This window comes from Ictidomys tridecemlineatus, chromosome 4, assembly GCF_052094955.1.
Source record: "Ictidomys tridecemlineatus isolate mIctTri1 chromosome 4, mIctTri1.hap1, whole genome shotgun sequence".
Classification (NCBI taxonomy): domain Eukaryota; kingdom Metazoa; phylum Chordata; class Mammalia; order Rodentia; family Sciuridae; genus Ictidomys; species Ictidomys tridecemlineatus.
The window spans coordinates 51,593,093-51,606,441 of record NC_135480.1 but is presented as its reverse complement, the minus strand read 5'-3'; the positions used below and the strand labels follow the sequence as shown (position 1 = coordinate 51,606,441).

At 50.0% G+C, this 13,349-nt stretch overlaps 1 protein-coding gene across 8 annotated transcripts in view; it reads left to right on the top strand.

Annotated features, from left to right (window-relative positions):
* The window catches only part of Ampd3 (adenosine monophosphate deaminase 3), a 43,279-nt gene that overhangs the window by 12,272 nt on the left and 17,658 nt on the right, over positions 1–13,349 (top strand). For all 8 annotated transcript variants that reach the window (XM_021727371.3, XM_013359346.4, XM_013359347.4 and 5 more), the window contains exons 3-6: positions 3,765–3,969; positions 6,434–6,596; positions 9,086–9,305; positions 11,157–11,286. In XM_021727371.3, the coding sequence (XP_021583046.1) occupies positions 3,765–3,969; positions 6,434–6,596; positions 9,086–9,305; positions 11,157–11,286 (718 nt within the window). The remainder of the gene's footprint in view (positions 1–3,764; positions 3,970–6,433; positions 6,597–9,085; positions 9,306–11,156; positions 11,287–13,349) is intronic.

The following is a 13,349-nucleotide window of genomic DNA, read 5'->3' as shown; positions in this document are numbered from 1 at the left end:
AGCAACTTGGGAAGTCAAGGCAAGAGGATCTTAAATTTGGCCATTCCTGGACAGAATGAATGGGGCAGTGGGTTTTAGAAGCCCCTCCAGGAAGATACCAGCATTTCTCTAGAATGAAGAACAAGTTGGTGGGGGGGCTGATGGTTCTAGAGTTTAGCATAGAACCAGATATTCTGGAAGGCTCGGGGTGCCTGCTTCCCAGGCTCTGAGGAGGGCTGGGTAGTGGACAGGGTAGGAATGGGGACATCATGAGTGGCAGGGGCAGCTGAGGGCCATGGAGCAGGTGGGGGCACTGGACAGGTGCTAGGAGATGAAATGCTGTAATAACTCACACGTGACTAGATCGTCTTCTTGTCTTAGGGGTCTGGTCAACAAGAAGGTCCCTGTGGCTCAGGAGGACCAGCTGTGTAGGGGATGACAAAGCTGCTACTAAGCCCAGGTCCTTAGGCTTGGCCAGAGCTGGTGTCCTCACAGCCCCACCCCTGCCAGCTCCTTGGCAGCAGTGTATTTGTACATGTGGTTGGAAGAAGGAGGGGGCGGACCAGCTGTGTCAAGAGAACTGGCTTACCCTGGTGCCCCAAGGGCTAGTCCGAGGTGTGGACAGGTGGCACTGCAGATGGACAGTGTTGGCCCATCATGAGGAAGTGCTTTCTAACAGAGACAACAGACTGTGCTTTGGCCAATGTCGTGTGTGTTTGTGTGTCTGGCTCTGGCCTGGCCCAGAGTGGGTGCTTGGCAGATGTTTATTGAGTGATGATGCTGATGTCTTACGGAGAAATGTGGGGAACCTTGTCACTGGAGGCATCCAGGCAAAGGCTGCCTTAGTGAGAGGTTGGGGTGCAGAGCCTTTAAGGTCTTTTGTAGCCAGGAGACCCCATGGTTCTGTAATTCAGATAAAGATTATGGTGGCTTCTTATGTGTCCTTCTTTTGTTATGGTGACACACGTGGGGCTTCAGACAGCCTTGGGAAGGAAGGAGAGGCCCATGTGTGGACATTCACGGGTGGTCACATGCCCACACACTCAGCTGCCACTCTCCAGCTCTCCTGTGTAGATGGATACTAGATATGGGCCTGAGGTCCGCAGAATTTTTAAAATACTCCCCCTCCAAGATGTCCCCCTCTAGTCTCCAGACCCTGAGAATATGACTTGCCACTCCTGTGATTGTCATGACATATGGCCCAGTTGAACTTAAGATAGGGAAGTTGTCCAGGGGCCTGATCTAATTACGGGAACCTTTCAAAACAGAGATCTCTCTCAGATTGAGAGTAGGCGGGGAACTCAGAGAGCTCTGAAGTACCAGAACATACAGCTCTCCTGGCTTTGAAGACAGAGGGCTAAGTGTGAGGATCAGAGTGTCATCTGCAGGAGCTGAGGTGACCCCTGTCCATCAGCCAGCAAGGAACTAGGGACCACAGTCTCACCACCATATGGAACTAAATTCTACCAACAACCTGAGTGAACTTGGAAATGGATTCTTTCCCAGAGCCTCCACACAAGAGCAGTGTGGCCAACATCTTGATTTTGTTTTTTTTGATGCTCTGAGCATAGAGGCCAGTTAAGCCCAGCCAGACTTCTCACATGCAGGACAGTGAGTGAATGAATGGTTATTGTTTTAAGCCAATAAATGTGTGGCAGTTTGCTATTCAGTAATCAAAACCGGCTTCTCTAGTTTTTTTGAGATACAAGCTCCACGGTTAGCTTCTGATGATTCCCAGGCCCTGGTCAAGAGGAGTGGGCGCTGAGGATATGGCCCGTCAGTCTTTAAACCTACCTTTGTGCCTGAAAGGTCTGAGCTTCCAGCCTAAGGATGTTTGTATGTGACAATCGGAAGACCAAGGCTGGAGCCATAATGGATTTCTGCAAGAAGGAGTATTCTCTGGGCATCAGTTGGCTTCCTCAGTGGGAAAGAAGATGTGGACCTTCCTAGGACAAGCCTGGGAGGCTCTTGGCTTGTGCAACCTTCCAGCTTTTGGCCTGTGTTTTTTAAAAACCTTTCATACCTGTTGCTCACCTTAGAAGTCACCTGCTACTTCTCCTTGGTAGGCCTCAGGCAGCATGGGCTGAGGCATACAGGGGTGAGGAGGTTTGGCAGAGAGACACAAAACAGTGACTGATGGGCATGAGAGTGACACAGAAGCTGGAGTTTCCTGGGACCTAGCTGAGCCTGTCAGAGGATGAGAGGACGCCGAAAGCGCTGGCTCTTAGACAGGAATGTTCCAAAGATGCCAAGGGAGAGCCTCCTTGCTCAGGGTGACTCTGCTCTGAGGAATTATGGTCTGGTCTGAGTTGACATCTAACATGGGGCAGGATGCTGACTCAGGTCCCTGTGATGGACAGCAGCTGGGGTTCCTGGAGTTCCAGCGGAGTTTCCCGAGGTAGCTTCGTCTGTTATTCAAGGCCAGGGGAAGACTCAGGTAACCTCCTGAGAAGGGGCCACCTCCATCTCTCAGGTGCAAATAGCCTTGCCTCAAAGAGGTGGTAACACAAGTCTTTACCATAGGCATGAGAACCACAGGACCGTGGCATGTGGTGGGTGTATAATTAGAGGAGGTGAATTGTGCTTCCTGGACATTTGGCAGTTGAGGAGACCTAGGCAAATGCCAGCAAGAAGACAGCTGTTTCTGGGTGAGCCTTGAGGCCCCTTTGGGGATCAATGCATTCTCCACACCCTGTGTCACCACTGCCTGGGGAAGAAGAGGGATTCCATGGGCTCTGGTGGATCCTTGTTATCACTAAGTTCTTTGCTGGAGGCTGTAGACCCTGGTTGTGGTGGAATAAATCCCCGTGAAGTTTCTGAGTCCCTGAGTCATGAGGTGGGGCAAGGAGTCTGCTGGCTTCTGACTGGACACTGTGGTTGACAACACCAGAGGCTGGATGCCACCTGAGGCAGAAAGAGAAGTGGGAGGGAGATTTGCTAATTAGCCTCGCCCAAGTGCTGAGCAGTTTCCTTCCTGGGGATTCCAGGATGTGGAGTGACCTCAGTTGAAACATAACTATTTTGTTCATAAAGAAGGTGAGGTCATCCCAACTCAGCATGAGCGTGCAGCATTTTAAAACAGCCTTGTGCCCAAGAGCAAGTGAAATAATCTTTTGGTGCCAAGGTGACAGGTCTAGAGGTCCAGTCTTGAAATTGATGCTGATCATTCCTTTTCCTTAACAGCAGGCTGGGGAGAGCAGCCACCTTGCTATGTGACTTTGTGGAAGCCCCTTTTCCATTGTGGGATCCCTGACTCCTATTTAAAAAACAGGGAGGTTGGGCTAGCTGATCATCTCTATCTCTTCTAAATCCAGTACCCCAGATTTACAACTTTGGGAAATGCAGTGTGATTGCCTCTGTGTTCCTGTTCACAGACCTTCCTGAGACTGTTCGTGTGTCGGGCCTTAGAGTTTGGGTTTTGTGAAGGTAATGTGCTGTCCTCACACAGGGCCTCACATGGGGAAAGCCTGGCCGATTTTACGTTATCCTCACTTCCATTATGCACTGCAGTGGTCTGCATCCGTCTGTCTTCTGTGGCATTTGCAGACACAGCCACTGCAGATCATAGTAACCACAGGTTGGGGCATCTGGAGGGCTGTGCTGAATCTCACGCAGAGTTGTGTGTAAAAGGGAAGGCATAAGTAATTAGAAACTTCTTAATGGTAGGGCCAGCACCCGTGATTAATCATAGCAAAATTCTCTTGCTCTGTACCTAATAAAGATTGCTTATGGCTCACCTCAATCAGCTGCTGATGTCTCCTGCTTTCCTTGTCCTTGGCTCTTAGAAAGAAAAGTTTCAAGATGATCCGTTCCCAGTCCCTGTCTCTGCAAATGCCGACACAGCAAGACTGGAAAGGCCCCCCAGTGACCAGTCCAGCCATGTCTCCTGCAACCCCCGCACCCCCTGGAGCCACTTCCCAGCCCACACCAGTACCCTACGCCATGCCTGAGTACCAGCGGGTCACCATCAGTGGAGATTACTGTGCTGGGGTAAGGTGGCCATGAGAGTGTTTTATGGGCTTTGCTTGCAGAGGCCAGGCTCAGTCTGTGGGTGTCTGGGGGGTGGTGAGAGGAGGTGCAGGAGTCTGAAAAGGAGGAAGGGTACTAGCAGAGGCTGGAGGGTGTGGAAGTGCTCAGGGAGCTGCTCCAGCCCTGTGCAAAGGGCCCAGAGCTGCAGTCTGGAACAGCATGGCTGGGACCTGTAAATTCCCTATGTTCTCCAAGTCCAGAATGGCTGCCCTCTGTCACCGCAGCCAATTGAGCAGGGTGCCAGCTTGGGTACATCAGCATTCTCAAATGTTCAGCAGATTCAAAGTTATGGTATTGACTGATTTGTATGAAATCGTTTATGGTCGAACTTAGCTCCTCTTAACATGCTTAGGGTCAGTATCCTTAAATATAGGCCAGATCCCCTCGACCAGGAAGAGAGGGTCTTGGTTAGAAAGTGGACAAGTTTTTCTTCCCCGCACTTAACAGTCCATTTAGAGATAATGCCATATAAAACATAAAGAACTTTCTTGTTTATTTATTTGTTTTTACAAATGCATAATATCCCATGGTGTGGAGGCACTGCAAATTATGTTAAGTTCTTGGAAATGGGAATTTGATTTGGAAACAATTCAGACCTTTTTGAAGGTCGGAATTCTGGCCGAGCCTTGGTGAAAGCCTCAGGTGTGTGGGCACAGTGGTGGAAAGGGAGAGTGGAGACAGGCTGACCTCAAGCTGAACGAGAGGACATCAGCCTGAAGCATGAACTAGCTTCTTTCTGCCAGCCTGGCATGGAGTAGGGAAGGGGCTCCTGACCCAGGCAGTTAGACTTCAGGGAGTTACATGTCTGTGAGGAGCAGGCTCGCCTTGCAGATCTCCTTGGCCCCAGAGGGTCTGCTGCCAGCAATGGGGCCTGATTGGCTGCAGCTCCACCGGGATCCTGAGCACCCTCACTGATATTCTTGGCTGTGGCCTGAGCCCCTTGTTATGTGAATCCTTTGGTTCTAGGGAGCATGTTTGGCTTTGCTGTGGTCAGGAACATAGTTTTGTTTAAGACATTTGTGTCTGCTTACCTATCCTTGCTGCTCTCAGAGGCCATGCCCTGGAAGGTATAAAGTGGCATTAATATGTCCCCTCTTGTGGGGACATTTGGAGGCAGGAGAGAAGATTCTGCCTTGACAGAAAACAAGGAGTAATATTTGGTTAAAAATGAGTGGTGGGGGAGGGTAGAGTTTTAGCTGCATCCACAATGATTTATTTACACTTGTAAGACCTTTGAAACATTTATGAGAAATGTGAATATTGATAGCTCTGGAAGGTAGGTGCATGAGTATTTGTTATATAACCTTCGGTGCTTGTCTGTAGATTTAAAACATTTCAAAATTAAAAAATGATTATTTTATTAAAGCAGAAGAGGAAAATTCCAGGCCCAGCCTTTCTCACTCCGTGCTCTTCCAGCATCTTGCACCTCCTTTTCTGTGTCACTCACCCCCTGTCCTGTCTACCGCTTGTGCTCCTGAGCACATTTCGATTTCTGTGATATTCCTCCTTCCCAGACCCACCAAGATAAATGAGCCTGTTGGAAGTTAGGCCTGTGTTTCCTTCATCTCTGTATATAAAGCAGCTCGGGGAAAGCAGCTCATCTTTCTTTGGGCTTTGAGAATCAATCAGAGCTGAGTCTGAAATTTGACTTTGCAACATTCTCATGGATGATTGATCCTTTCTGGGCCTCAGTTTTCCCACTTTAAAATCGGCTGCTTTGAGGAGAAAAATGACATTGAAGGAGAGGTCTAGCACATAGCACATGCTGTTGACTGGATGAGTTGGGTGATCACCAGATTTAATCAGAAGCCTGAGTTGGCAAAGCAGTGGGATGGGCATGCAGAAATTCTTTGTGTGTGAGTGTGTGTGTGTGTGTGTGTGTGTGTGTTCCCAAGACCACCCTCAGGTTCAGTGACTTGCTGGGAGCACTCTCAGCTTAGCATCTAGCTATATTCAAAGCTAGCTAAGATTTATTAAAGTGAGAGGACACAGAACAAACCAGAAAGGAGAAGGTACGTGGGCTGAGGTCTGGAGGACACCAGGTGCAAGCCTGCAAGGGTTCTCACCCAGGGGAGTCACCAGAACGTAGAATACCTTCAGCATCTGAGTGTGACAACATGTGTGAAGTGCTGTCTGCCAGGGAGGCTCATTAGCCTCTTGGTGCCCAAGGTGCTAGGTCTGCTCACACACCTATAGCTCATGTCCAAATTCCAGACTCCCAGAAGGAGTCTGGTATCCAGCATAAGCCATGTTTTTTGTATAGTTCAGATATAGTGAGCCACTCATTGATCATTGAATCGTGGGAATTCTCCTGAAATCCAGGGTCCCAGGTGCTGGCCAAGAGCCAACCTTGCAAGCAGATCCTTTTAAGCATGGCAGTCTCGGGTCTGCTGCATGAGCCCTTTCTGCATGCCTCCCTCTGCAGATCACTGTGGAGGACTACGAGCAGGCCGCCAAGAGCCTGGCCAAGGCCCTGATGATCCGGGAGAAGTATGCACGGCTTGCCTATCACCGCTTCCCGCGGACCACAGCCCAGTACCTAGGTCATCGGCGGGCCAACACGGCACTCCTGGAGGAAGGTCTCCCAGGTATGGATCTCAGACAGGAAATGGGGCCCCATGTGTGGGTCTGGCCCAAGGGTTGTTGGGGACCTTTTGTGGGCTGAATGTGTTTTCCCCACTGGTGTTTTGGGGGTGGACCCTGGTGTAGACTTCTGCCTACACTGGTGTTTGCTGGTCCCCTGGTCAGTTTTATGTGTCCTGTGTGCCTGGCTGAGTGGAGATAACCTGTGGAAGTTAAGAGAAATGAAAGTTCCTAATGGTGGGAGTCTGACAGGGAGGTAGGAATTCTCAAGTGGGACATTTAAAACAACAAGATCAACCAATAAGTGACCAGCTGGAGGTATTATGGGCTGGGGTGGGAATCGAGACAGAGGGCACCTTCCTGGGGCAGGGCAAGTTGACTCTGGAGTCTAACACACCTGTATCTGGGTTCTGCCAATTTCTTGGACCTTGAACAAATTGTTCTCTAAATCTCCTATTTTTTCAATCTATAAAATAAGAATACTAATGATATCTATCTCCTAGGACTGCTGTGAAGATTAAATAGGCAAATACCTGTGGTGTACTCAGTGCCTCTCTGGCATCTAGTGAGTGTTCAATAAATGGCAGCTGCATTTATGCCACAGAGTTCAGGGAAGGGGAGATGAGAGAGGGCAGGAGGGCTTCCTGGTGGAGTCCATTTGGTCTGTGAAAGACCTTGAAGGAGTAGAGGCTGTGAGTTAAGTCATGCAAACGAAAACGACAGGAAACCTCATGCTTGAAAGCCAGGGTTGGGGAGCAGATAGGGCCTGAAGGTTTGCACCAAGGCCCAGGACCCTGGCTGCCCTGGTTGTGGTTGCTGGTGTTGGGTTATCCCTGTCTCTGGCTCCCTTGAACCTCTGAGTCCTGCATTTTGAGCATCTGTTACCACCAGACCCCTGGGTAAGTCTCAGCCCTTCTGGGCCCATTTCCTGTCTGTCTTAGGGAAATTGATCCTACTACCCTAGAAAGGACAGACAGGGCTGATGGCTAAATGTGTACTTCGCATGAAGGACTCAGGGGTTCTGGGCCTGAGTGTGGTGAGGTGGAGCCACCTTGGAGTGTGCAGGCTGTGGCTTCATCCAGGCATTTGCAACTGCTTGCACCTTGGTCTTGCACCCCGTGGTCTGCAAGAGACTTAGAGACTTCTGAGCTGGCCTGTGGCCTTGCTTGATGGGGGACATCAACCCCAGCTCTGCTCTGCTTCAGCTCCTCAGTGACTCCTCACAATTGCTCTAGGGGCATCCTGTTGTGAGCACTGGTGGAGGAAACCCCAGCGGGGGACCCTGCCTTGGGGGCTTTCTTTGATGAGGAGTCAAGGTTTTCTTCCAATGTGGCTGGCAGCTGTGGTTGTAGATGGACACATACCTTTATTTTATTTTATTTATTTATTTTTATATGGTGCTGAGGATGAAACCCAGTGCCTCACATATGTTAGGCAAGCGCTCTACCACTGAGCCCCAGCCCCAGCCCCCAAAATGTCTCTTTTATTATTTTTAAGCATGAGACTTTTAACAAACCCCTTTGCCTCTCTGATCCTGTCTTCCCATCTGAGGATTACACCCACTGCCTTTGTAAACAGGAATGCCTTGCACATGAATTAGGGGGCATTATGGACAGTCTTTAGCTTATGATGTTTCAATTTAATGATTTTTCAACTTCATGATTGTGCAAAATGTACCCATACAGCCATTCTGTTTTTCACTTTCAGTACAGTGTTCAATAAGTTACATGAGTGTTCAACACTTTATCATAAAATAAATTTTATATTAAATGATTTTGCACAACTGTAGGCTAATACAAGTGTTCTCATCACCTTTTTGGTAGGTTAGGTGTATTAAATGCATTTTTAATTTAGGTATTTTCAGTTTATGGTGGGTTTATTGGGACATGACCACATAATAAGCTGAGAAGCACCTGTTTTCTGGCTTTTGATAAGCTGTCTCTAGCCAAGGTCAGATGCTACATAGCAGAACTGGGGGCTTCAACTCTCTGCAGATCAGCCAAGACCATATAGGACCAGGGGCCCAGCTGCCAGCTGCGGTGGGAGGAAACCCTGGCTCCTCTTCAAAGGAAGCAACAAAAGCTGTCTGTTCTCTTACTAGAGGATGCAGCTGCCCTTTAAAAAAAAAAATTCCTGGGGGCCTTGCAGGGCCAAGGAAACTGAAGTCCATTTCAGTTAAATGAAAAAGATATATTGAAGTGCCAACCATGTACCACAGGCTTTTCTGGGTAATGGGGTACAGCAAACCAAAGTCTCAATCTGCACCAGAGTCTCTACTCTGAGTAGAGAAGGTTTCTAATACGCAAGGTGAGAGGTACAGTTCCTTTAGTCAGGGCTAAGCGCTAAGGAGGCAAAACAGAGCTGGGAAGAGGAGCTGTGGTGTTTGTGTAGGTGAGAGTGGTTGGTTTTAGATAGAGTGGCCTGGGCAGGCTTTACCCCGAATGTGACTTTTGAGTTCAAGAGCTCATGGCCATCACTTGATCCTGTTTTGCAGAATTCCACCCTCCCCCACAGCCCGGGGAAGACCCTTACTGCCTGGATGATGCACCCCCCAATCTGGGCTACCTGGTTTGCATGCAGGGGGGCATCCTCTTCGTGTATGATAACAAAAAGATGCTGGAGCGCCAGGAGCCCCACAGCCTGCCCTACCCTGACCTGGAGACCTACACGGTGGACATGAGCCACATCCTGGCTCTCATCACTGACGGCCCCACGTAAGCCAGCTTTCCCCAACTCTCTCTCTCATTATAGGAAGGAGCTGGGAAAAGCCAGCTAGGCTGCCCCTCTGTTTGAGGTTTTCCTGCAGGTAAACCATCCTGAAAGAGTGGTTGTCGTTCCCTTTCTTTGCTTTGTGGGTTTCTGCAGTAATCTCCCTTCCTGGGCTGCCACACTCTTAGAGTTGTTACTACTTGTCCCTTCTGCGGTATAGGTGTGGAACTTCTGTTTGCTGTTGGCAACCTGGGCACCTTAAAATGACTGCCACGCCTCTTGTCAGGCAAGAAAGCAGCCTTGCAGAGAACTGGCAGCCTGAGACACGGCCGCACAGGGAGGAGGAGCGATGACTGTCGCTCCAGGTCTTGGGTTTCTGTGTTTCTGGAGAGGACATGCAGAGAGCCTAGGGCACTTTGTGGCTCTGATCCCCCTGAGGCCATGGGCTTGACTCAAGCTGAGCTGGCAGGTGGCTGTTTTCCTGCAATTGGTTCCTCACTTGTTGATGGGCACTTGAGCTATCAGTGTGGAAGTTCAGCAATCTGCACCCTGAGAGCCTTGGAGTGAATGTGCCAGAGTCGGGGTTGGGAGGGGAGTGTGCTGTCATGCCCCTGCTCTTTTGCTGTTGCCTTTTGGGTTTTGTTGGGAATGGTGTGATGCTGGGTCCTAAGGGAAGAGAGTGGGTCTGGGGTGGATGGGTAGCTTGGTCCTCACTGATCCAATTAAGACCCTGGGTGGGGACGGGGTAGTTTTCTTTCAGAGGCCCTTCTGGGCCAAGTGTGTGAGAAGTGGCTGTCCTGCCTGAGTGGTTCTCAAGGAGAGTCCTTCTTGGAAAGAGGCTGGGCTTGACCTCCTTTCTCACTGTATGACACCCCTGGGCTCATCCTGGGCTTGTCTTGGCAGACAGGGTGGCACTCTTGCAGGTAGGCAGCTGTTCTTAGCCTCAGTGATGGGATATGGAGCAGCTGCTGTGTGCAGAAGCAGGGTGGCATGAGTTATGGTCAAAGGTTCTGTGTGGTCTTGGACTCAAGGCATGTGGCTGGCCAACCCTGGCTGGGTGTGGGCTGGCAGCTGACCACAGCAGTAAGCTCCCACCTTTGCTGGCAGAGAAAACCTCTTTACCCATGAGTACCTTCTTTGAGTTGGTGGGAACTTGGGGCATGAGTCTCACAGAGATTTCCATCCCAGTGATAAATACCCCTGTGCTCCTAATCTGGCTCTGATGAGAAATATTCTCCTCTTGTCCTGAAGCCTCAGAGTCTGGGGGTCCTCAGGTCTTGGGATTTGGGAGCATTTGGTCAGGGTGGAAGTTATCTCTGTATCCCAAGGTGGGCAGGCCATGCCTTATAGTGTGACTGTATTATCCATATTCTGGACAATTGATTTCTCAAGGAATAAAAGGTGGCTGAGGACAGATGGGAAGAAAGAAAAGAGGGGACAAAAGAGGGAGACTTATTGAGTAACCACTCTGTTTGGAGTCAGGCCCTTTCATAGGCATCAACCAATTTAACCTTCACTTCAGCCTTGGAATTACCATCTCAACAGCGATTCATTCATGGGGAGGGAGGCTCGTGGTTAATTGCCTAAACACATAGAGATAGAAGTCAAAAATACAGGGTCTCAAAGTCATCTCTGCTGCCCCGTATCTTTACTCTCCACTCCCACTGGGGCACACCGACGTGTTAGCCAGGTCAGTCAGGTCAACAGAAATCTGGGAGCTTCTGAGCCCTCCTGGCTCCATGCTCCCAGAACTGGACCGCCCACACTGGGCTTGGCCCACCTGTGCTGGAAGTCTCCAAACAGAGTTTGATGTCACTGCCCCTCAACTGTGGTCTCTCCCCTTCCCCAACCTGCAGGAAAACCTATTGTCACCGGCGACTGAACTTTCTGGAATCCAAGTTCAGCCTTCACGAGATGTTAAATGAAATGTCCGAGTTCAAAGAGTTGAAGAGTAACCCCCATCGAGACTTCTATAACGTGAGAAAGGTGCGTTAGTGGCCAGTGTCCAACCCACCTGGCTGGCTCCCTTCCCCACACCGGGGCTGTCCTGAGCCAGTTTGGGGCTAGTGCCCTGTGAGAGTGGAGGCTGGTGAAGGCCCTTCTTGGCCAGAGGAGTGTGATGGGTCCGTGCAGAAGAGATGTGGGTGAACTGTGTTCTTAGAGTCAGGATGTGCCTCAGACGGTACTGGGGGGCCACGCCATGGTGTGCCTCTGTTGGAATGTGCCTTGGGAAGCAGGACACAGCCTTTAGGTGGTCGTAACTGTTGAGCACAAGCCACTCTTAGGGTAGGGAAAGAATTAGATTCATCATGGAGGGAAAAAGCTATATGACCTCTGGATTTTGGTAGTTTATGGTTTTGTGTCCTTCAGGATAGGTGTATTTATTTTTTATTTTTTTAAAATTATTTTTACATATATTTTTAGTTGTCGATGGACCTTTATTTGATTCACTTATTTATAAATATGTGGTGCTGTGAATCGAACCCAGGCCTCACATGTGCTAGGCAAGTGCTCCACCACTGAGCCACAACCCCAGCCCAAGGTATATTTAAAGAAGAACATTTTATGTGCTCCTGTCTCTGTCCCTCTTGTACCCCTTGAGTGGCCGAGTGGCTCCTGGCACTTTCAGCCTGCAGAGTGGTGGCAGGTGCGCATACTAAGTGATTATGTGCTGCAGCTCTTCCCTTTTCTTCCATTTAAGTAACCTATAGTGAGGCAGGATCAGTGCTAAGCATGGGGCGTTTGATGGTGAGCAAGTTACTTCCTGCTGATGAGAAGCTCCTCCGTCTGCTACCTAAGGGTTAAGTGTAATGGGGTGGCTTTCAGGAGGAGGCCAGAACTAACTAAGCTGACCTACAGGGTAAGAAGCTAGCCAGGCAGAGTGTTATGCAGGGAGGGAAGCAGCAACGTCCCTGGCATTTCCTGTGGAGGGAACAGCATGTGCAAATGCCAGGAGGGGGAGAGGCGTGCGTGCCTGCGAGGGGAGAAAGGGTTAGAGCGGTGTCTTGACATAGCTGCTAGTTTGGTGTGGCTGGAGCTTGGGTCAGAGAGAGGAGAGCAGTGGGTTGTGAGGAATGAAGCTGCAGGGGTGTGGGGGTTCTGGATGATAATGGGGTCTGTGGGTTGGGAGGTGGGCCGCGTGTGCTTGTGATCTTGGAGGTGAATCAGTGGGGGCAGGGGGTTTAGATGGTGCTTGGAGGAGGACGGCCAAACCTGGGCGGGTCATGGTGAGGTCGTCATTTCCAGAGCCACCTCTGTCCTGCTGGGACCTCTTGAGGATCTCCTCTCTCTAGGATCAGCTTGTGGTGTTACCGCTGTTGACCGGTGACCAGTTCTTGCTTCCCCGATGTTGAAGAATAACACCAGAAAAGCACACGCCGAGGCAAGGTCAGAGTAGAAATTAGAAGTTTATTAAAGGACAACAGAAAAGACTTCTCCCAGAGGAAGAAGGGGACCCAAGGGGTGGAATCCGTGGAAGTGCGGTTGTTTCCCCTTTTTATAGTTTTGGTGATGGAATGCAAGGGGGAAGGGTTAGGACACAGGTGGACCCAATTATCACCTTTTGGAATGGGATTATCACTTCTCTGGGATGGGCTATCTCCAAATCTGTTGGGGCTGTTGGTTAACACTTCTTTGAGGTGGACTTTGGCCTAGGGCCTTTTCGGGACTTCATTAACATTCCATGAATTGTCCTGTGTTTTCCCTGAGTCATTCCCAGCATGGCCTCCATTTTAGATTTCACTCGATATTAGACCCGATTTACCTAACTACACTGACTGCCTAACTGTAAATCTGGCTTCAGTGGCTCCTCTGGGAAAGCCCTGTTCAGCCTCCCTGACCTCCTGACTGAGTTCGCTTGGCAATCCAGATGGAAGGCCCCTCTTTCTCCTGTATCTTGGGGAGGCCTAAGACCCCCTGTTAATGCCATCTGGACTCCCCACGTGGACGGGACTAAGAGCCTTCAGAAGTGAGAGTTTAGCTTCAGCTCACGGGCTCCGGGCTCCTAAAGGCTGTGGAAGAGTGTTGGGGATTTCCGGGTAGAGGTTAAA